At 41.7% G+C, this 21,128-nt stretch overlaps 1 protein-coding gene across 2 annotated transcripts in view; it reads right to left on the reverse strand.

The window, feature by feature from the left end:
* Nucleotides 1-1,609: 1,609 nt before the first annotated feature.
* Nucleotides 1,610-21,128, reverse strand: part of SLC1A3 (solute carrier family 1 member 3) — an 80,133-nt gene continuing 60,614 nt past the window's right edge. For both annotated transcript variants that reach the window (XM_032278943.1, XM_032278945.1), the window contains exons 4-10: nucleotides 18,742-18,946; nucleotides 15,895-15,937; nucleotides 12,796-13,088; nucleotides 10,196-10,429; nucleotides 9,492-9,686; nucleotides 6,599-6,733; nucleotides 1,610-3,921 (exon numbers count right to left, since the gene is read on the reverse strand). In XM_032278943.1, coding sequence (XP_032134834.1) covers nucleotides 3,717-3,921; nucleotides 6,599-6,733; nucleotides 9,492-9,686; nucleotides 10,196-10,429; nucleotides 12,796-13,088; nucleotides 15,895-15,937; nucleotides 18,742-18,946 — 1,310 coding nt within the window. In that variant the 3' untranslated portion in view covers nucleotides 1,610-3,716. The remainder of the gene's footprint in view (nucleotides 3,922-6,598; nucleotides 6,734-9,491; nucleotides 9,687-10,195; nucleotides 10,430-12,795; nucleotides 13,089-15,894; nucleotides 15,938-18,741; nucleotides 18,947-21,128) is intronic.

Consider the following 21,128-nt stretch of genomic DNA (forward strand, 5'->3'; position numbering starts at 1 on the left):
GATGACATAGACCCCTAACTTCTGAGGGTAGGATTTAAACATTTTATTACATGTACTTACTTATAGGAAACATTTTTTTTAAAAAAATGTCAGCCTGAGGCTGAGTACAGTGGCTCACTCTTGTAATCTCAGCACGTTGGGAGGCTGAGGCAGGAAGATCGCTTGAGGCCAGGACTTTGAGACCAGCCTGAGCAAGAACGAGCTCCCGTCTCTGCAAAAAATAAAAATAAAAATTAGCCCGGGCATGGTGCTGTGAGCCTATGGTCCCAGATACTCAGGAGGCTGAGGATCGCTTGAGCCCAGGGGTGTGAGGCTTCAGTGAGCCATGATTGCGCCTCTGCACTCCAGCCTGGGCAACATAGTGAGGCGCTGTCTCTTAAAAAAAATGTGAACCTGAAAAATTTTCACAGTTCCATTTGTGAGCATATCTGTGACGACCACATGTAGGGATTTATGCCCGCTTCCCCATCCTCTTCGTCATACTCTGGCTAAGAGACACTTCCCTCTCCACAGACCTCCCACAGCCGAACGATTTGCTTGTCCGGTCATTGTGGAGGTGACCAAAACCCAGTGTGGGCTGCACAAGGGATTGTGCAGAAGCTGCGCTTCTGGGCAGTGGCTTGATTTTATGTGGCACTTCCCAGGACATCTCAAAGGGAGCAAATACTGATCTGCGCAGGGTGGCCTTGGTTCCCTCAGTCTGTTAACAGCCTTTCTTTTCTCAAACTGGCCATGTGAATACCATATATGCCTTCAAAAAAGTTAGGATGTGTGGTTCAAACACAGCGATTTGTTAAAAAGAAAAAAAAAAGAAAAAAAAAAGATTTTTTTAGTCGTGAGAACTGTTAAAGAAACTGATGGAAATGAAGAATTTTAGTCCCAGAGAAAGGCAAATGCACAAAACTTTCCCCACAATTTCATGGGCGATGAGCCTTTTTAAGTCTTCATGTGGATGACCTAGGGGTCCATGGATCCAATTTAAGAACTTCCTCTAGGTGGCTGCCACCTGCAGGTAGAAAGGGTCAGATTATAGTCTCCTGATACTACTGCAGCCTGGAGATTTCATGATATTGCCTGCCAATTCTTTTTTAAAAAGCATGATGAAAAGTGGTCATCCATAAGTTGTTCTTAATGAGCACAGCACTTGACTAGCATGATGGCTGTTTCTGGAAAACCTTGAGATCTTAGTTTGCTCTTTTCACAAATGGTGGTAATAATCACAGAGATAAATCTACCTAATTTAAAGATCAGACAGGAAGTAACTTTTTTGGAAGGGCGCATGGTGGCAGTACACTTTTGTAATCCCAAAACGGAAATGATTCAATTCATCTGAGAAATCTGAATCTGACATGGACAAGGAAGTACAGCCTGTTACAGCAAAGTGCTCCTCCGCTCACCACCTCCTGTTTTCAGCTCCAGTTCTTGGAGTTGAGCAGGAGAGCATGTCTTTACTTATTTTCTTGTGGCTGGCTCCCCCAGCTGGTTCTGCCAAGATTTTACCTTGCTGCAAGGACCCTTCCAGAGCCTGCCCTGAGCTTATTGTAATACTTCCATGAATGGAAAATGTATTTTCCTTTGAGGAGAAAAATAACAAAACCATGCAAAGATGTTAATGTAAAACTATTCTTTTTTCTTTATTGAAAATACATCTACAAAGTAATGCTTCCCAGTCCACACTGAGTGCATGTGTGTGCAGAGCCTGTGATGGCTTGGCGAGAGGATGGGCTCCCTAGAGGACCTTTCCATAAGAAATGGTTAGTATATATATTAAAAAAAACACACACACTGTGTAACAGAATTAAGTTGAGAGGATTAAGTCTTTGCTCTACTAGTGTCTTTAGATGATGGCCACATACATTAATATCTGTAGTGTATTTCCCAAATAGAGCCTCGACATTAAATGCTTACTCCACCACAGCCTAATGTTAACTTTTATACACAGAATCCTTGGGATCTATATAAAAATATCTCTAATTGTAGATCAGGGGATGTACGTCTAGATTTTCAGTCTGTTAGCATAATTAAGTCCATTCTTCACCGTTTTCAGCCAGAAACTCAAACACAGCTGCTACTGCCTGACAGCTCCCACTCAGCGTCTTTGACTGGATATTCCTCAGGGGGTAAAAATTAATCTCTAAACCTGGGAGCTGACTCACCTGAAACTAATGCCCCTGCTGTTTTTTCTCATAACCTCTTTGACAGTGTCTTCATACTGATTCATCTTCTACCATTTATCTTATGGACACAAACAAAACAAAAGCAAACCCCACTTCGGCTGAAAGTTTTGAATGATTTGATAAGTGGGATTCCAAAACAAAGAAATATTTTGTTTCTCTCATTCTAAGGACTTTTGATTAAAGTAAAACACTTTCAAATAGGAAACTATCCACTCAACTCATGGACTTCTATTACAGAGCTCATTCATTTGACTTCTTTCAAACATATAAGTGGTTTTATATTTTGGTAGGCAGACTTCATGGGGCAATGATTTTGGACTCAAGAGAAAAAGTGTTTCAGGTGGAAATAAAAGCCAAAAAAAAAATTGAACCTCTTCTGTTTTATTCTTCCTTAAGGAAGACCTGTACTCTTGGTGTTTTAAAATCCTTTGTTGATAATGTTGTCTGTGCTCCACTCTTTCCTAGCTCTTTACTGTTCCATAGTGTGACCACAAGCACCCTTGCTAGCTGCTAGTCTTCTGTTCTGTTTTTGAAATCAATCAACAGTTGAGGAGTGGGGGGAGACATTCTTCCCAGAGTAGTCCCTTCGGTTTGGGAAGAGTAAGAAGGAAGGGAATACTTCCCCTTTGGGATGAACTGGGCAAAGGGTTAATCCCACTCCTGGAATGGCCTACTGCCTGGCGACTTGCATAACTTGCATTTTGGACACAGGACCTGGTAACCACCACACACAACCACCCTGTCCTTAGTTCACTCCCATTAAAGTGTCCTTTCTGAAGCCCCATGCTCCATGGATGGTACTTGGCACAGGGTGTTCTGAGGGGAAATAGAGGGCAGGCTCTTTCATGACATCATAGGATGTCTGGGCTGGAAGAGACCACAAAAGCATCTAGGGAAGTCCCTCATTTTACAGATGAGGACACTGAGGCCTAGAGGTGAGATGTGACTTACTCAAGGCCACATGAAAACTGTACCTTCTGCCCCTCCTCACAGCTGTGCCAGATGTGTATCTGCACTGAGCTACTAATGAAATAAGAATGCCAGTCAGAAGAGAAAGGGACAAAATCTTACTGTCCAACTGATAACCGGTTGTAATTCAAGTTGTGAATATTTTGAAACTAAAACTCAATTGTATTCTTAAAGATTTTTAAATTTCAAAAATTGATTTTAAAACGTTTTTAGCCTACTATTTGTTTCTTGAACTTATATAAAAAATCACATTCACAGGATTATGTGCCACATAAACTTGTAAGATCTGATCTTAGAAGATCTGATCAAGACTATTTTTGATCTTGGTACCTTCTTAGGTAAGACTAACATGAAATGATTTAAAAATTTCAATTGTGGGATGAAAATTATATACTTTGGCCACTGCAGAATCCTCCCTTTTGTTTTTTGAAGGATTACTTTCCAATCTTATCAGAAGGGAGGAAAGGGGAGATAAGGGGCTTGCTGGAGAGAATGAGCTGTAAGGAGATGGAAAGATTTTATAATGGTTTTTAACACCTGGTGCTCAAGAAAGCCTTTCTTTATGTTAGTCTACATCTTGGTTTCACTGTCGATGGGTTTCTCAGTTTCACTGTCCTGTGCAATCAGCTGATATGGTTTCTTCATTTCATTCTCTTCAATCACTGAGTTACCCATTTCAACATCTCGGTTCTTCAGTTCATGCCGTGACAAGTGCTCCACAATCCCGGCTCCCAGGGAGTCTCCCAGTACGTTGGTGGTGGTCCGGAGGCGATCCCTGTGGGCAGGGTGGGGAGGAGGGAAAAATGAGGCTCTCACAAGCATCACAAGGTTTCAACGTACACTAGGAACTGGCCAGCGAAGCACCTCTTACAATTCAGTTTGGTGTATCTACCAACTGCAAGATTACATGATAGACACATGATGTTCATAATAGTAGCTATTAAAAGTTATAAGGCCATATAGATGATGGATGTTCAGTTACCAGTCTGACTGTAGTGAGGATTCCAACAGTGGGGAACGACCCTTCTCTTTAAACTATTCTCATAATAATACTAAGATGTCATTTGTCCCTCTCACTCTCATTTTCCCATGAATATATAGTGGAGTTTTGCAAAGACTACATGATGTGTGATGTCACAACTTCCTGAAGCAGTTGTGAAACTGCAGAAACAGTTGGGAAACTCCAACTGTCTTGTATTAAGCAAGACATTCAGGAATTCAAAATATAAAATAGTGCCACTCTTTTCACTAAATTTTGGGTTTGAGGCTGGGCACGGTGGCTCACACCTGTAATCTCAGCACTTCGGGAGGCTGAGGTGGGTGGATCACTTGAGGTCAGGAGTTTGAGACCAGCCTGGCCAATATGGTGAAATCCCATCTCTACTAAAAATACAAAAATTAGCTGGGCATGGTGGCGTGCGCCTGTAGTCCCAGCTACTAGGGAGGCTGAGGCAGGAGAATTGCTTGAACCCAGGAAGCAGAGGTTGCAGTGCGTCAAGACTGTGCCATTGCATTCCAGCCTGGGCAACAAGAGCAGAGCTTGGTCTCAAAATAAATAAATAAATAAATGAAATTTTGGGGTCAAAAATGGTAATTTTTTTTGCAAAAATTGTTATTTATGTTAGCATATATCACCTTTCTGTTTAAAGGTGACAATAATAAATTCATTTTATTTATTCATTTTATTATTATTGTCACCTTTTTTTTTTTTCAAGATGGAGTCTTCCCTGTCACCCAGGCTGGAGTGCAATGGCATGATCTCAGTTCACTGCAACCTCTGTCTCTCAGGTTCAGGCAATTCTCCTGCCTCAGCCTCCCAAGTAGGTGGAATTACAGGAGCGTGCCACCATATCCAACTAATTTTTTGTATCTTTAGTAGAGACAGGGTTTCACTATGTTGACCAGGCTGGTCTCAAACTTCTGACCTCATGATCTGCCTGCCTCAGCCCTCCAAAGTGCTGGGATTACAAGTGTGAGCCACTGTGCCCAGCCTATTGCTATCTTTAAATAAGACATTTAATAAATTAAAAATGGAAACTTATAAGTTTGTCTAATATGATAAGTATGAATAGGTACAACCCATATAGATAAAATGCTTTTTTAGTTCTCAATAATTTTTTTTTTTTTTGGAGACAGTTTCACTCTTGTTGCCCAGGCTGGAGTGCAATGGTGCGATCTCGGCTCACTGCAATCTCCGCCTCCCAGGTTCAAGCAATTCCGCCTCAGCCTCCCGAGTAGCTGGGATTACAGGTATGCACCACCACACCTGGCTAATTTTTGGAGTATTTTAGCAGAGACAGGGTTTCACCATGTTGGCCAGGCTGGTCTCTATCTCCTGACCTCGTCATCCACCCGCCTTGGCCTCCCAAAGTGCTGGGATTACAGGGGTGAGCCACTACGCCCAGCCTAGTTCTCAATAATTTTTAAGTGTAAAGATCAAAGACTTGGAGAACGGTAACTTTCTATGAGAGTGCTCATGTTAACTGATGCTGTCTGTGGGCCAGACAGCAGGCTGCATACTTTCTGGGCATCACTGCACTGAATCCTACAGTACCCCCAGGAGGTGGAGGTCATGGGCACCCTCATTTCACAGAGGTGGAAACCAGGATGGCTGGGTAATCTGCCCAGTTTCACAAAAGGCCAGGACACAAACACAGGGACAAGTAACTGGGGAGTGAACTCCCCCGCCCATTCTGGGGCTTCACACACACCGTCAAGCTTTTCATGGTCACAGTTCTAGTGAATCCACGTTGGGTTCCAGCACCTACTGTGTTCTCCTAGGCATTTGCTTTGGGCATTCTGGGGGAAGATTTTCAAAAGTGGAAGGAAATGTTCAAGAGAAAAGGCACAGAGAATGCCAGCTGGAAAAGCGAGGGAAGGGCTCACAGGGAGGGTCCTGCAGAGGTTAGAGTTTGAGAGTGTGGAGGGCACATTTCTTGGAACTTTCCCCATATCTACAACTCAATTCCACTTAATGACACCAGCTCTCTTTCCACTGCTGGCACAGCCCAGCCTCACTCCGTTGGGCTGGGATGGGAAAATCATAACCACTGGAATGGGAAGCACAGAGACAGGGCCTGAGCTGGTATGTGGGGCCTGCAGCTTTGTTCCAGCCGCCGTGGCGATGTGTTGTGCAATTCAGAAACAGCCTTGCTGATTCATGTTGGCTTCACAAGACAGCAGGTTTCCCAATTTCTGAATGGCTTTATGGAGTGAGACATGTAGCAGCCATATGTGCCCCTCAGGCTGATAGAGGAGTAAATGCACATGGTGTCTCGGGCTCAGTCTTCAGATAAGTACCAGGGGTCAGACAATGAAGACAATTTAACTATGGGCCAAGTGGCCCCTCTCTCAGAGTTTTTTTCTGTAGGTGTGCCAGGCTGCCTGGTGCCCTAAAGTGACAAAGGGGGCCCCTCGTGACAGCAAGCTGGATGCAGGCCAAGCATACTTACAGGAACCAGTCCACCGCAATGATGAGTGTGATGTCGTCCGTGGGCAGGCCGACAGATGTCAGCACGATGACCATGGTGACCAGGCCCGCCTGAGGGATTCCAGCTGCCCCAATACTGGCAGCTGTGGCTGTGATGCTGTTAACAGAAGTACCAGAGCAGAAAACACTTTTACAAAGCTCCCCAAGTAGACCATATACCCTGCAAAATATGCACGGTGCCAGTGCCTGACTTGCCATATAACGCAAGAGGACCTGCTTCAGAAAAAACGTAAATGCAGTATTATTATTATTATTTGAAACAGAGTCTCACTCTGTTGCCCATCCTGGAGTGCAGTGGCACAAACTCGGCTCACTGCAACCTCCTGCATTCAAGAGATTTTCGTGTCTCAGCCTCCTGAGTAGATGGGAATACAGGCACATGCCATCACACCCAGCTAATTTTTCTGTTTTTAGTAGAGGCAGGGTTTCACCATGTTAGCCAGGCTAGTCTCAAACTCCTAACCTCAAGTGATTCACCCATCTTGGCCTCCCAAAGTGCTGGGATTATAGGCCTGAGCCACTATGCCTGGCCCATAAATGAGATTAGAAAAAAAAAATCATTGAACTAATCATCATGCTAACGAATATTTATCATGTGCTTACGACGTATCTTCTGATATGCTAAGCATGGCCTATTTCATTTGGTCCTTGTACAATGACCCTTGTGAAGTTGTACCTATTATTCCATATTTCTAAATAAACTGGCAGCTATGCACTTTTTAATATCTCTGGAAGTATTTTGTAAGGCAAGGTCTAAAATGATGTAGAGTTACAAGAATAATTTGTTTCTAATAATTCCCCTCTCCAAGTGGAGGGTTGTAAAGTTACTGAACATGCATGATTAATGTCAAAAGAATCAAATTTGGTTTATTAGCTTGGTTTGCTTAGTTAATTCAAAAGCAAAATGATTTACGAAAAAAGTTCTGTAGTATTAGAAATATTTTTTATGAAGGCAGTGTAGACCTGGCTTGCAAAGTAAATGTTTTATAAATAGTAAAGTATTATCTAGCTATAAGTGGTATTAATACACTATTAAATCTGTCACAGAAAGTATTCATACTGTCCCCCTTCTAAGGTATCGGGACTTTTAGCTGGTTTGTGGCTCCCCAGAGTAAAGACTACATTACCCAAACTCCCTTGAAGCTTGGATTAACTTCTGGCCAATGGACATGCCTGAAAGTGATTGAGCAACTTGCAGCGTATACCACCTCCCCACCTCCCACTGGCTAAAATTTGGGGGTGGTGATGAGCCATCGCGGACCACCTGGATAATGATAACACCCTACGGACTTAGTCCCTTATACCACAGAACACCTATCAATCAGCCTTGACGACTTTGTGGAGCAGAGAGCTATGCTGAATGAAAGAGAAATACATTTCTATCTTGTTTGTCACTGTTACTGTTATTTTTAACTCTGTCACATGCAACCACATAATTTTTTATAACTCAGAGACTTTCAATTAATATGCCAAAGTGTAGGTTACAGGTAAGCTGAGATGATGATTTCCTAAGCCCCGCTATTACTGCTTTGGGCTGGAGGCTCCCGGAACTCCCAGGTCAGTCAGTGACCTCTGGCCCTGATCAGCCTTGTCCTTTTTACTCCAATGCATCCTACTGCAACTATTATCATTTTCTACTAACACAAAACATATACACAGAGTCTAACAACTTATTTCTAAATAAACATCACAAATGTGTGGCGACTGAGATGAAAAGAAACTAAGAAATCAAATGCAGGCCATAAATGTGGATTTGAACTTGGTCTGGAAATAAAAGTTGTGAAAGACATGTTTTTGGGGACAACTAGGGAATCTGAATATAGACTGGATATTCTGGAAGTATTTTTAAGATTCTCCCTAATGTGATTATATAGAAAAATATCCTTATTCTTAAGAGATGCATGCTGAATTATGTACAGGTGAAATGTCATAATGGCAGAGAAACAGAAATAAGAAGCAAAAAATGGCAAAACATTCACAGTTTTTCCATCTAATAGAGGATGGTTGTTATTCTTTCAACTTTCCTGTATGTAGGGTAAGTTTCATAACAAAATGTTGAGTGATAAAAATCCCCCTAAATCTGACTTATTTTGCTCTCCAAAATACATTTTTAATTACAATTAAGAAAAACCCACAACAACGAAGAGCAGATGCTGATCTGGATTGTGAGGCTTAAAGTGTCCCATTGCCATTAGACTCAGGGGTCCCTTGTGAAAAATAACTTTCAATAAGCAAAAAGGGGAGATTACATTTGAACGTGGGTATGCCTGGTGTATCTCTGAAAGGACACAGAAGTAACCTGCAGGTAACACTTGTTGCCTCTGTAGAAGGCAACTAAGAGACTGGGGAAAGGTATGGAAAGGAAAATAACTTTTCACTAAACACCTCAAATACGATATATTTTTTTAAATTCTCCACAAAAATCAGATTCTTGCTCTGTTTGTCAGTAGGGTCTGTCATCTCTCTTATACTGTCTAAAAATTCATGCAAGAGAAAAAGTTCATCAAACTTTTTTTTTCTTTTTTGAGATGAAGTCTTGCTCTGTCACCCAGGCTAGAGGGCAGTGGCGTGATCTCAGCTCACAAGCAACCTCCGCCTCCCAGGTTCAAGGGATTCTCTTGCCTCAGCCTCCTGAGTAGCTGTGACTACAGGTGTGCACCACCACGCCTGGCTGATTTTTGTATTTTTACTGGAGATGAGGCTTTTACTATGTTACCAGGCTGGTCTCGAACTCCTGGCCTCAGGTGATCCACCTGCCTTGGCCTCCCAAAGTGTTAGGATTATGGGCATGAACCACCGCGCCCAGCCCTAGAGGCCTTCTTAAGAAAGGGCTGTATAGAACTCTTTCCTTGTACCTGATTGTAATAATCTGTCCGAAGTTCAGTTCAAAGTTGTTAACTTGAGCAATGAAAATGGCAGCCAAAGCCTCATAGAGGGCAGTCCCATCCATGTTAATGGTGGCTCCTACGGGGAGCACGAATCTGGTGATACGCTTGTCCACGCAATTGTTCTCCTCCAGGCACTTGAAGGTGATGGGTAGGGTGGCCGAACTGAGAATGGTGAAACAGGGCACATCAGCTGATCGTCCTGGTAGTTCTGACTATCTGTGTGTTTGGTCTTTGGGACAGACACTTCCTTCCTCTCCCGTGTCCTAACTTAAAGGGAACTAAGTCAGCACTTGTATAAATGGGGGAGTGGGTTAAGAACAGTGCGGTTCCCCCACGGGGTCATTTGGCAGCTTTCCTGCTTCTGGGTTCCTCTGTGAGGCATCACTTGTGATATCATGCCCCCACCATGACAGCCTGTGCCAAGTCACTCTGCCACTTCTCCCTCAAGAGGATGTCAACTAAAGAGAGATGAAGTGATCAGTTGATTTCCAATTTGTCCCCACAAAAGATATGTAGCCCGGCATTCCCTGAATCCCAAATAGATGTGATTGGCATCAGCAGTGAGAAAGGAAGTTTAAAACCCAGAACAAAATGGCTCTTCCTACACCCTACTTGAGGGGCTCTGGTTCAAGGTAGCACTTCAGACTCATTTTCCACACATATCTACTTACCTTGAAGAGGTTCCCAGGGCAGTGACGAGTGCTTGCAGCAACCCTCCAATAAAAACCCAAGGGTTTTTTCGTGTTACCAAGAAGTAGAGGAGAGGCAGGACGATGACTGCGTGGATGAGTAAGCCAACAATGACAGTCACGGTGTACATGGCAAGCTGCCCCCCAATCACGCCCATGTCTTCCATCTCCACAATCTTCCCAGCAATCAGGAAGAGGATGCCCACAGGGGCGTACCTGGGAGAAGTAACACCAGCACAGTTGGTGTCTGGTTTCCACCAAGCTAGTCCACAGAAATTTCCAAGTGATAAGTAAAGGGGAAAGAGGGTTGATTGCCAAACCTTCCTGCCAAGGATACTGCGGACTTCTTTTTTCTCTTTTGTAAATATAAATTTCCCCTGGTTCTTACAGAATTGGGCTTTCCCCTCACTCAGAATTGCTCAAGGACACAATGTTTTTCTCTTAAACCTGGGGTAAAAAAGGCAGATACAAAGCTCTCAGGACCCACCTCTGTCTTCCCCTTCTTTCACCACACCGGGGTCACTTTTCTGGTCCTCAGATGCCATTCCGTCCCTCAGCCTCCTGCTCCCCTGCTAAGTGTCCTGAACAGCCAGAATCCATCATTCCAATATGCAGACTTTTGGAAGCATTTTCCACATCAGATCCTAATTCCCAAGTTAAACCAAGAGGCACACAGCACTACGCCACTGTCTCAGGTTTGCAGTCAGCTCTCTTGTTCAAGGGCCACTTTTATTATGGCCTTTCCATATCTACGTACCACTTACAAGATAACTTAGTATTATTCTTCAAATCACCTTTTTTACTTAAGTAACTTTAAGAGAAAATTTTATTTTATAGTGCAAATGCAAATCTAGTACCATTTGCCATAAATAGAAGATGTCCATAAAATAAATTCATTATTAAACTTAATAATGTACATGTATGGACTACTGCAATCAAGTTATAGGTGCTCTAATGAAGTCATTATTCACCACAGGCTGCTACTGCCATTTGTGAGCTTTCCCCCTGCAGACTGCAAGAAAAAGCAACTGAGTCTCAAAATGACTTCTACATGTTGAAATAACCCAGGGTGCTTAAAGGCCTCCCTGACTGGCTTTCCCTTCTCTTTGTTTGATATGTGCAGTAAACCACACCAAACTCACATTACCAAACACAGAGGAGCCAATCACCCTTAAGGAGAAGGGTCTCCTGGGAACTGTGGAGGACTTGTTTCAAATTGAAAAATACAACGCTTCTTTCAAAAGTCCTTTAAGAACCCAGGCCAGGAAGTCATAGGAACACCTGTTTTCAGAAATATATTACTTCAGCCTCGAATGTGCAGGCGAATGTACAGCTAGACAAGCTGCATGTGAGGTTCATTCAGTGGCCTTGAATGGGCTTCTTTCATAAAAGAGGTGAAAGGTGGAGGCATTTTAATCATATGAAGATAAATGTCCACTTTCATTCCTGCCAGGATTTCAAAGGAGCCTTCCAAGTGGGGGCTGCTGTGGAGACTGTATTCTGATCCGTCTTTGTGCCCAAGTTCATATCCATCTGATACAAATTCCTGAAAAATGGATTTCTCTGGGCTTTGGTGGCATTAAAGACAAAGAACATTTTTAATCATGTTGGTGAGTGAGTGCTTTTCTTAGCGATGGATGCTTTCCTGCCTTAGGTGCCACAGAGGAGACTGGATTAAAAATAATGAATGAAAGAGAGGCAACCTTCATACGAGGCCTAAGCCAATCAAAGGGTTCTCTCCCTGTTGGGTACAGTTTACTTTCCAAGGTCAATGTTCTGCTTGGATTTATAGTCTCTTCCTTTGTCTCCTGCTGTCAACTTTATTAAAGTAAATTTTGTTATAAATTGTGGCTTGGCATTTTATAATCCTTTAAACATTGCAGTAGAACGGCCATTTACATTTCTTAGGGCTGAAACAGATGAGGAGCCCTCAGTTTTCCTGATGGCCTAGGGGGCCTCTCTGTTTGCTTTTCCCTTTACTGGGAACACCCTTCTTCTGGCACGTTGGTATGATTGGCTTCCTCTGTTCATCAGGTCTTAGCAAAGTATGTCGCTTCCTCAGAGGCCTTTCTGCACCATCCAAGGCAAATTTTATGCCTTCTCCTAGGTACCGGCTATTTTATTTTATTTTTTCACAGCACCTGTGACTGAAGCATATGGTTGATTGATCTGTTTGTTTATTGTTGTCTCCCTTAAAAGAGAGTAAGATCTGGAACATCCTTATATGTTTTCTTTATTGCTATATCCACAGTGCCTGGCACTATATGCTTAGCATATAGTAGACACTCAATAATTATGTCTCGAATGATAAACTATTGGAGAAATGAGGAATGAGATTCCATCAGCACTAAGGTAAAGGAAGTGACAGCTTTTGAAAACAAAGAAGCAAACTTATTAGGAGAGGCTTGCAGATAGGTTCAAGGCCACCGGAGGCCCAGAGATTCATTTATTTTCCTGTGCTTACCAGAGTGAGATCATTGCAATTAGCCCACCTGTCTCATGTTGACTTCCTAAGTACAGAACACATGTTGATGGCAATAAACATCTCGCATATAACATGTACAGCAAATGGAAATACATACCACATTATTACTGCCACCAGTCTCATGATGGCTTCGTTAAGAGAATCAAAGAACTCTCTCAGGGCCTGCCCCTGTTCCTTCATGTTTCCAATCACAAAACCGAAGCACATGGAGAAGACAACTAGTCCCAGGGCATTGACTCCATTCACAGATCCTGGAACTGGGACCAGCTCCTCTGTGATCCGGGTAAGAGTCTCCATGGCCTCAGACACATTGTTTATCACAGCACCCACGAGCGTTTCGTTGGCCTGGATGGGCACTTTAAAGCTTCTCATCTCATAGTTGGTTTTAAACTTAAAAATAAAAAGCACAATGAGCATTATAGGTGATTTTTATTTTTTCTTTATGTTTTCCTGTTGTCAAATTTTCTAAAATGATAGGTATTACTTTGTATTCAGAGACTAGTGTTATAGAAAGTCTTTCTCTCTCTTTCACTCTCTCTTTATCTAATCTGTGGAAAACTTCTAATACTTTATCAACATAGAAACATATACTGAAATACAAATAAATCATGTCACACATACACGTACACACACACAGACACACACACACTCAAATACATAACAAATGATAATAGGAAAGAGATATCCAATTAAAGATGCTGGACTAAACACACACATGTGCTTTTGCTTTCTTCTGAAACCCTAATAAAAGGACTACAATGGGATTTTTTTTTTTAAACCATAAACCCAAATATTCACAATAATCCTTTTCTTTTCTGTGGGGATCATGCTATGGTATAGTGAATAAATCACCTGGTATCCTTTCTCTCACATTCCACAACTGTGAAACAAGAATAACTGTGCTGGTTCTACCTCACAGTGCTGTTGTGATGATCAGATTAAACAGACTGTATGAGAAGATCTTGTAAATTGTAAAGTACCATAGTTAACGTCTGCTAATGGTGCTCAATGACAAAGCCCTTCAGGGATTAGACTTGGATTTCAGTGGGTATTCAAAATTTAAAATCCCTAAACAACCAGTCTCCAAGCCATTTTTGATATCATCAATTCTTAAGAATAGGTGCCTGATTAATAGTTGATGGCGACAACTCACTTTCTCCAAGTCTATAATGGGGTTTCTCTTCTAACTCAAGAGATGGTCTTTCTCCCATCATCTCTTCAGTTTCTGCATGGATGCCCCAGGCAGGAGATACTGGCCACATGAAACAAGTAAGCTCATCCCTCTATGATTTTAATGAGAGTAGAATTCCTGATCTTGATGATGATTGTAGGGAAAGCACCAGTGAGAGTAACAATGAATGGATAGTGAGTGAATCTAGAGTCTAGGGGAAGAGAGTGCTATTGTATATGAAGTGCTTGGGCGTTTCTTTACTAAGGGTTAATAGAAGACTTTCTTATCCACTGGGAAACAACTATTCCCAAACAAAGGCATGGCCAGCTGTCAATACTACGGACACATTCTTGAACAGTCAGTAGTACTGATTATTTCTATTATCAGCCACAAAAAAATTGGCCCCTGTCCATTTATTCTAATCAACTCTCAAATTTCTTTATTCCATTGGGTCCTTATGCATTTTATGGATTGTCCAGGGTAGATTTTCAATCCTGATCAGCCTTTCTTATGCCTCTAACTCATTCCCCTTAGACTCTGTTTGCAGCATACACAGAAACTGCAACCTTGTTTGCATTCTGGTCTAAGCCAACTAGACCTGGGGAGAAACATTTTCCTTCCCTTCAAAATCCTGTAAATGCAACTCCAAATCAAACACAATCAATCTGCACGAGTCAGTACTTTTTCCATCTGAAAGATCTGGAAATCAGCATTTTTGATATTACCCAGGGCCAGCTGACTTACTGGAATCGTCAGCCCCATGGTGCTGGAGTTGGCTGGTTGGATTGAAAGGCACTTATTATTTATAGTTATAGTTGTTTTTGAACAAAGAAAGTTAGATTTTGGCCTCAGGCTTATTTTTTTTTTTTAAAGAAAGAATTTGGTTTGAATGTTTCAATGTGTGCATGCATTACATATTAAAAATCGTCTTAAAAATTATTCAAGGGAAAAAAACAAAGGGAGACTTATGTGTGTAAAACTAAATCTTCTACTAGGTTGGGGTTTTGTTTGGTTTGTTTTACAGATCCTAAGCTGAAGTGTTAGGGAATTACAAAAGGAGTGAATTGACAGCATCTGGAGAAATGTTTGGGAAATATTACTTAACCCAGAGTGTCTGTTTCCCTTTTAATATTTTAGGCCACAAAGCTTTTACATTCAAATGAGGTTAAAGTGAGCTTTATTGATTTTATCTACTAATAGTAAAATGTATTTGTATCCACAACACAGAGGCAAGAGTTGCTTGTATATGAGCTAAAAGGAGCTGGACCTCATTATAGCTTCTAGGTTGGTATCTCATCACCCTGAATATTCCTTTCTTTGAAGCAGAATGGAGTAGCAGAAAGCAGATAGAACTTGGAATCAATACAATGAATTTGAATGCTGAGTCTGCCACTTACTACTTGTGAGAATTTGTGCGCAATAACATAATCCCCGTGAGCTCTTGTAGATGAGCTGCCGCATCAGTGAAATGAAGACAATGATATTTATCATATTTATGTGAAGACTAAAAATAATGCTAGTGCTTGGCATATGGCAGGATTTCCATGAATGGTGATGCCATTCCTTTCTGCTTTGGCTCTCCTTTACAGTCCATTAGTTCCTTGGTAGACTTAAAAAAAACCCAGCCCATTAATATTTAAATAAAACCCAGAAATCTGAATAATCTCTCTAATCTTCTTTAAGGCAAGTTATAAATGTATTTTATATTGGTGTTTGCTTGGTTGGTGGGCTTTTGACAGTGGGGAGTGGGGCAGGGAGAGGAAGGGGGTCTTGTGATTAGCCTTCTTAACAATGCCAGACTCAATGAGCTATTTGTATGCAAGACACACTGTGTCTGGCAACAGCTTTCAATACAAGGTAAGAACGATTCCATCCCAAAAAATTTCCTAGAAAATGCTAGTGTTTTTAATCTAGTTGACAAGAGAAATATTTCTTATAGCAGAGAAATGAGGGGGGAAAAAGAGGGTCCCACCTGGCTTGGTATACAAAAGAGGAATTTCAAAGGTGAGTCTGTAGAGTGTTTACCTGTTTAAAGCAGGCTTCTACCAGATTTGGAGGAAACATGTTCCTGCAAAGAAAATAATAGTCACTTGCAAAATTTTCCAAGTAATAAGTTTACTCCTTAAATTCTGTTTCATTACGTGTAAGGTAAAGATTGCATTAAATCAAGCAACAAATGGAAAAAGAAAAATGGTAGTGGATTTCAGGACTTGAAAAGGAATATATGGTCCTCCCTAAGTGTGGCCCATGTAGTTTATATTTTCAGGGGAGTTCAAATTTGACTCATTTATCCTCTTGTCAGCCAATGGGCTTCTTCATTCAGCCATTATATTATTAAAAACCATGCTACTAGGAATAATCAAAGTGAGAATGGAAATGAGTTTTATCGTCAGCTTAATGGCTGAGTTATTGTTCAACAGTGGTCATTTTGGTTATTGAGCCGTGTGTCTAGGAAACAAATGTTCTGAATCAAAAATCATGGTCAGCCTATGGAATTTTGTTCTCCAGAAAAGCCTCCCAAAGGCATTCTGGAGAATGGTATTTTGGCACTGAATTGCTAAAGCTTCTGCAAGTCTTTGGTAGCCAATGGAGGGATGACCTACAAAATTCGAACTTGAAGCCCATGTGGCAGTGTTTGTTACTTCTTCTGAGACTGTGTCAAAACAGTGTTTGTATTTGTAGGGGGTAGAGTGAGGCTAACACTCTGGCTGGGATGTCTGTCATTTGCTGTGTGACACTGGCCAAGTCATGGCACCCATTTATGTCCAAGTTGACTCATCTCTTAAAGAGGAGATTGGACTAAACTATCATTAGGGCTTTAAGATGAAAGACTGGCGGAAGGAGACATGCTCCGCAGCTATCTCAAGCTCAACATTCCAGCAGGTGCATGTTATCAAAGTTGTATTTTAATATTATAAACTCTTGTCCCTTCCTTCCTACTAGACCATCCTGTTTTCTTTTTCTTCCTATCATGCTTTATGGGGTTGTTGCTATCAACCTTGAAAGAAATGTGCATTCAGGAGATTCCAGGATAAATGCTCAAACCAAGTGATTGTTTGTGGGCAGGATACATTTGTCACTGGGGCAAGGCAGGGCAGAAACATGGTCCTCTGATGGATCAACCAGACTGGGGATGACAAGATTCCAATTCTTCAAACAAGGAGTAAAAATTTTAGAGAAAGAAAATGTAATATAATAAAATACTTCTAATCCAAACTGAGTATAAAGTTCATGAAGAAATGGTTAAAAGCCTTAATTAATTGTATGAACTAAATAAAAACACAGCTACTGAATGTCAGGTTGGTATGAAATAACATTATAGGGTGGCTTGTTGCATACAGATCATTGTGATCAACTCCCTGAAAAAGGACTTTCAAGAAGAGGCCTCTTGGGGTTGGGTAGTGTTTACATACATAGAGACGGTGCAAAGTCACCCATGGTGGGAATTGAAAGGTGCTGCTGGAGGTATCCTCTGCTCCCCAAATCTCTTTTGACTTTACCTGCCACAGACCCATTCCTTGAGATGGCATGGAGGAATTTCCTTCAGATGATCCATGGGGCATAAACTCTTTGGATAGGTATCTAGGATTGGCAACCCAGTCATTCTGTGGGTAAGTTAGCTGTGAAGCTGGGAGGAAAGAGCTAGTCTTTGGGAAGACAGGCTGGGAGGGACTGAATGGTAGGAGAATGCTAAGCAGATGGGGGATCTAGAGGCCTGTGCTGAGGTCCTTTGTCCTTCTAGATTCGCTCTCCTGGCCTGGCAACCTGGCCTCCATGGACCACAGCATGTGAGTTCTCTTGCCTTTTGGCTTCCTGTTCCTATGGGCTTTGTCTAGTGCCATGCACTGACAGATCACACGGCAAAGGGGTCTATAGTCTCCCAGGGCCTTGATAGATTTGGTGGCAGCCCCTCTTCTCCATTTAGGCCCCCTGAGGCCCTTCTCTCCTGAGGCTATATCTCTTTCTAGATTCCAGTAACACCTCCTTTCCTTTGCCTCTTCATAGCTAAAGATGGTAACAAAATAGTTCCTTATTGTTAATGCTGTAGGGGCCTCACCATCCTTTGTAGGTTCCTTTAAGGCTGCCTGCACCTTGGCAAACGTTCTCTGAGGTTCCTTTTGAGTATGTGCTATGCTTCCTGCCAGGACCTGACTGAGCAAGGGCAGGTGTGTAGGGGAGAGAAAGCAGGAAGGTGCCAGGATTGAATTTTGGCTTACTTCACAGTTCTGCATAAGGCCAACTCTATTACCAAGTCTGCTTTAAATAGTAGATAAGACTGATTTGTAATCAATGTATGGTTTGTACATAAAACAACATTAAAGAAGCCATTCTTTATCGTTTTATTACAGACCTGCCAAATTCTTTCTCCATAAATAGTATAAAAGGAAAACCTTGGGACATGTTTGACAAGATGATCTCTAAAGTCCCTCTGGAACCAAATTGTGTATAATGCATTGTGCATAGTGGACAGTAATACTGATCACAAGTTCTAAATGAGAAGGGTCCAAAGAATAGGCCATACTTGAATAAAAACTAGCCTTAAAGAACAGGACTTAAGAAAAATAGGTTAAGAACTATTAAAATTTCAAGTTAAGCTACGCAGTTGAGAGAACTCAGTGACCAGATTCTGAATCCTAACAGCAAGGCTCTCAAAATCCTCCTCTCCTTGCTCTTCTCACTTCTCTCATACGAGATCAGAAAACAGATCTTTTCTTCAATTTCTGTCAGAAAGAAGTAAAGATATATGACCTTCACTTCAAGCCTGGCAAGGCTGGTGCAGTGAGACACCCCTTCCAGTGTTTGATCAGCTTCCCAGTAAGAGGGGCTTGGTGGTCAAAATATACCTCAAAGGACGGGCTTGTAAGGACATACCTGATCAAGTCCAGGAAGGCATCTGCAGCTGTTACTCGTACAATTTTGCCTTCTCTGTGCATGTTTTCCTTTGTGCCCTTCCCAGGATGGATGATGATGACAATGATTATGCCAATCACCACAGCAATGATGGTGGTAGTCATGTAATAGACCACAGCTCGCATCCCCATCTTCCCTGATGCCTTACTATCTAGGGCCGCCATTCCTGGTGGAGGCAAACAGAAGATTTTCAGGAAGTCAGTCCAGGGAATTCTCCAGTGGAAGACAATGGGAACAGCATTTCCTTTATACTCCCCTACCCTCATCCCACCTGGCAATGGGATTCATACATGTTATGAGAACCTGGCCCCAAATTTTACAAGGTGAAGGGAAATGGCCGAGGCTAGAATGGCAAGGCATTGGCGATGCCAGTGAAAATGCAGCCACTCATTTTCTGTCCCAAGAGTTGATTCCACATGGCCAAATCAGTAATGTTCTCTAATGGTCTAAAAGTGCAATCAGATTCTTTCCTAGGTTGCTACTAGTTGGGGAAGCTATGAGTGTTAGTGGTGTGTGTGTGTGTGTGTGTGTGTGTGTGTGTGTCTGTGTGTGTAAAGAAGTACTTAAAGCATTTTTCTGGAAGGATAATCTAAGTTTACCTCATATTCAAGCACTACGGTGATTCACACAAAGATTAACTGCCATTAAATTCTTTCAAAAGAATTATTTTATATATGTATTTGGGAGTCTTTTTTGATGTTTTAATGCACAATTTAAACTATCATTCTGAATCCTGCTGATCTATCTTCAATTTGCATTGAAAGTAGACATTGGGTTTATAAGGTTTTCAAATAGTTTCTCTGCTATTTCATCTCATCCAATCAAAAAATTTTTAAAAATTGCACAGTTCTCATTCTTGCACCCTGTCTTCCTCTACTTTGTCCCACAGGTCTGGGATGCCTCCTCATGCTAACCATCCCTCTGTCCCTCATTTTCAGGATGTCTTCAAAGCCTGCATCAGGAAAGATCTCATCCTAGAGAAAAAAGGAGGCATAAATTTAAAGGTTTTCCTAATGGCTGTAGCTAATGGAACACAGTTTGATTCTTTCTGGGCTGAAAAACTACTGGAAAAGACACAAAACTCTCAAAAGATTAAAATTGTCTATATTAATATGGGCTCTTCTGTTTTAATAGCTGTATCTTCACTTTTCTTCATTCTTTATCCTCCCCAATCCCACTAAAATCCAATTATAATATAATCCAATTATAGTTAAGCTTTTTTTTTTTACAATTTAAAATTGTGTTTCCACAAATGTATTAAAAAGTTATGCTATATTACAATAATGAGTATCTGATTCTAATGAAGGTTTAATATTTAGGTAGTGGCCCTGTTCACACAAACATATTTAGTTTGTGTGAACTCTAAATATTTTCATATTTAGAAGATAAAGTACTGATAAAAATAGTGTCTACAATTGCCAGATAACTGGTTGGATTTGCTCAAAAATCTTAATACAAAGGTAATTAACTTAAGTGGAAATTGGAGCCATGACTGTCAATTTATTATTTCATTTGTATTTGAATTGTATCATTTATAATTTCATTATAAGCCCTAAGTATTTCATATGTTCGTATTTTTAACAACCTAGAATGCAGATTAAAAAGCAATTAAGTAACAGTCTGAGGACTTACTTAACACCAAGTGGAAACTTGAACTCGGGTCTTACTTAACTAGGTTCAGTGCACCTTCTGCCTCTGCGAAAGCCACGGGCAGCTCCCACAGATAAGGAGGCCAACTTTGGCTTTGACGCCATGCACTTAGCCTCTTTTATCCTGGGCCACTTTCTCAAAACTCGGGGCTAAGTAATCGTTTGTGAGGATGGCACCACTTCAACACTTCAACTACGTTAAAAATGGGCTAATCTGTTCCCAAAGTATCCCATCTGCCTGCAGTTTCGTTCTCAGCTCTGAATCACATCTCAAAATATCTTGGCTTGGCTGTGTTCAGAATGATTTCTCTCAGAGGGGCACACGCTCTTTCCCACGAGTGCCTGAACTTGTCGCCACCAGCGCCTGCAATTCTTCCGGCTCTCTCCCTGTGGAGCCGGCGAGTGGTGCAAGCACAATACGCCGGATATCTCTGGGACCAGGGAGTACCAGGCAGCAGTATTTTCTTCCTCCGAGATGCTTTTTTCCCCTTCTCCTTCTATTCTGTGGTGCTGTTCCGTTCTCACGCCAACTCTTCTCTGACGCTCCTGCCCACTATTTTCGACCTACAGCTATTTGGAGAGAGCGCTAAGTGGTCAAGGCAGAGCACTGGAAACCAAAGTGGCAAACAAAGAATGAGGCTTAAATGTCTCTCCTCGCACCATGCGGAGAGGGATGGGGAAACTTATCCCAGGACCCAC

This window comes from Sapajus apella, unplaced genomic scaffold (assembly GCF_009761245.1).
Source record: "Sapajus apella isolate SASKATOON/1434 unplaced genomic scaffold, GSC_monkey_1.0 scaffold11, whole genome shotgun sequence".
NCBI classification, from domain to species: Eukaryota; Metazoa; Chordata; class Mammalia; order Primates; family Cebidae; genus Sapajus; species Sapajus apella.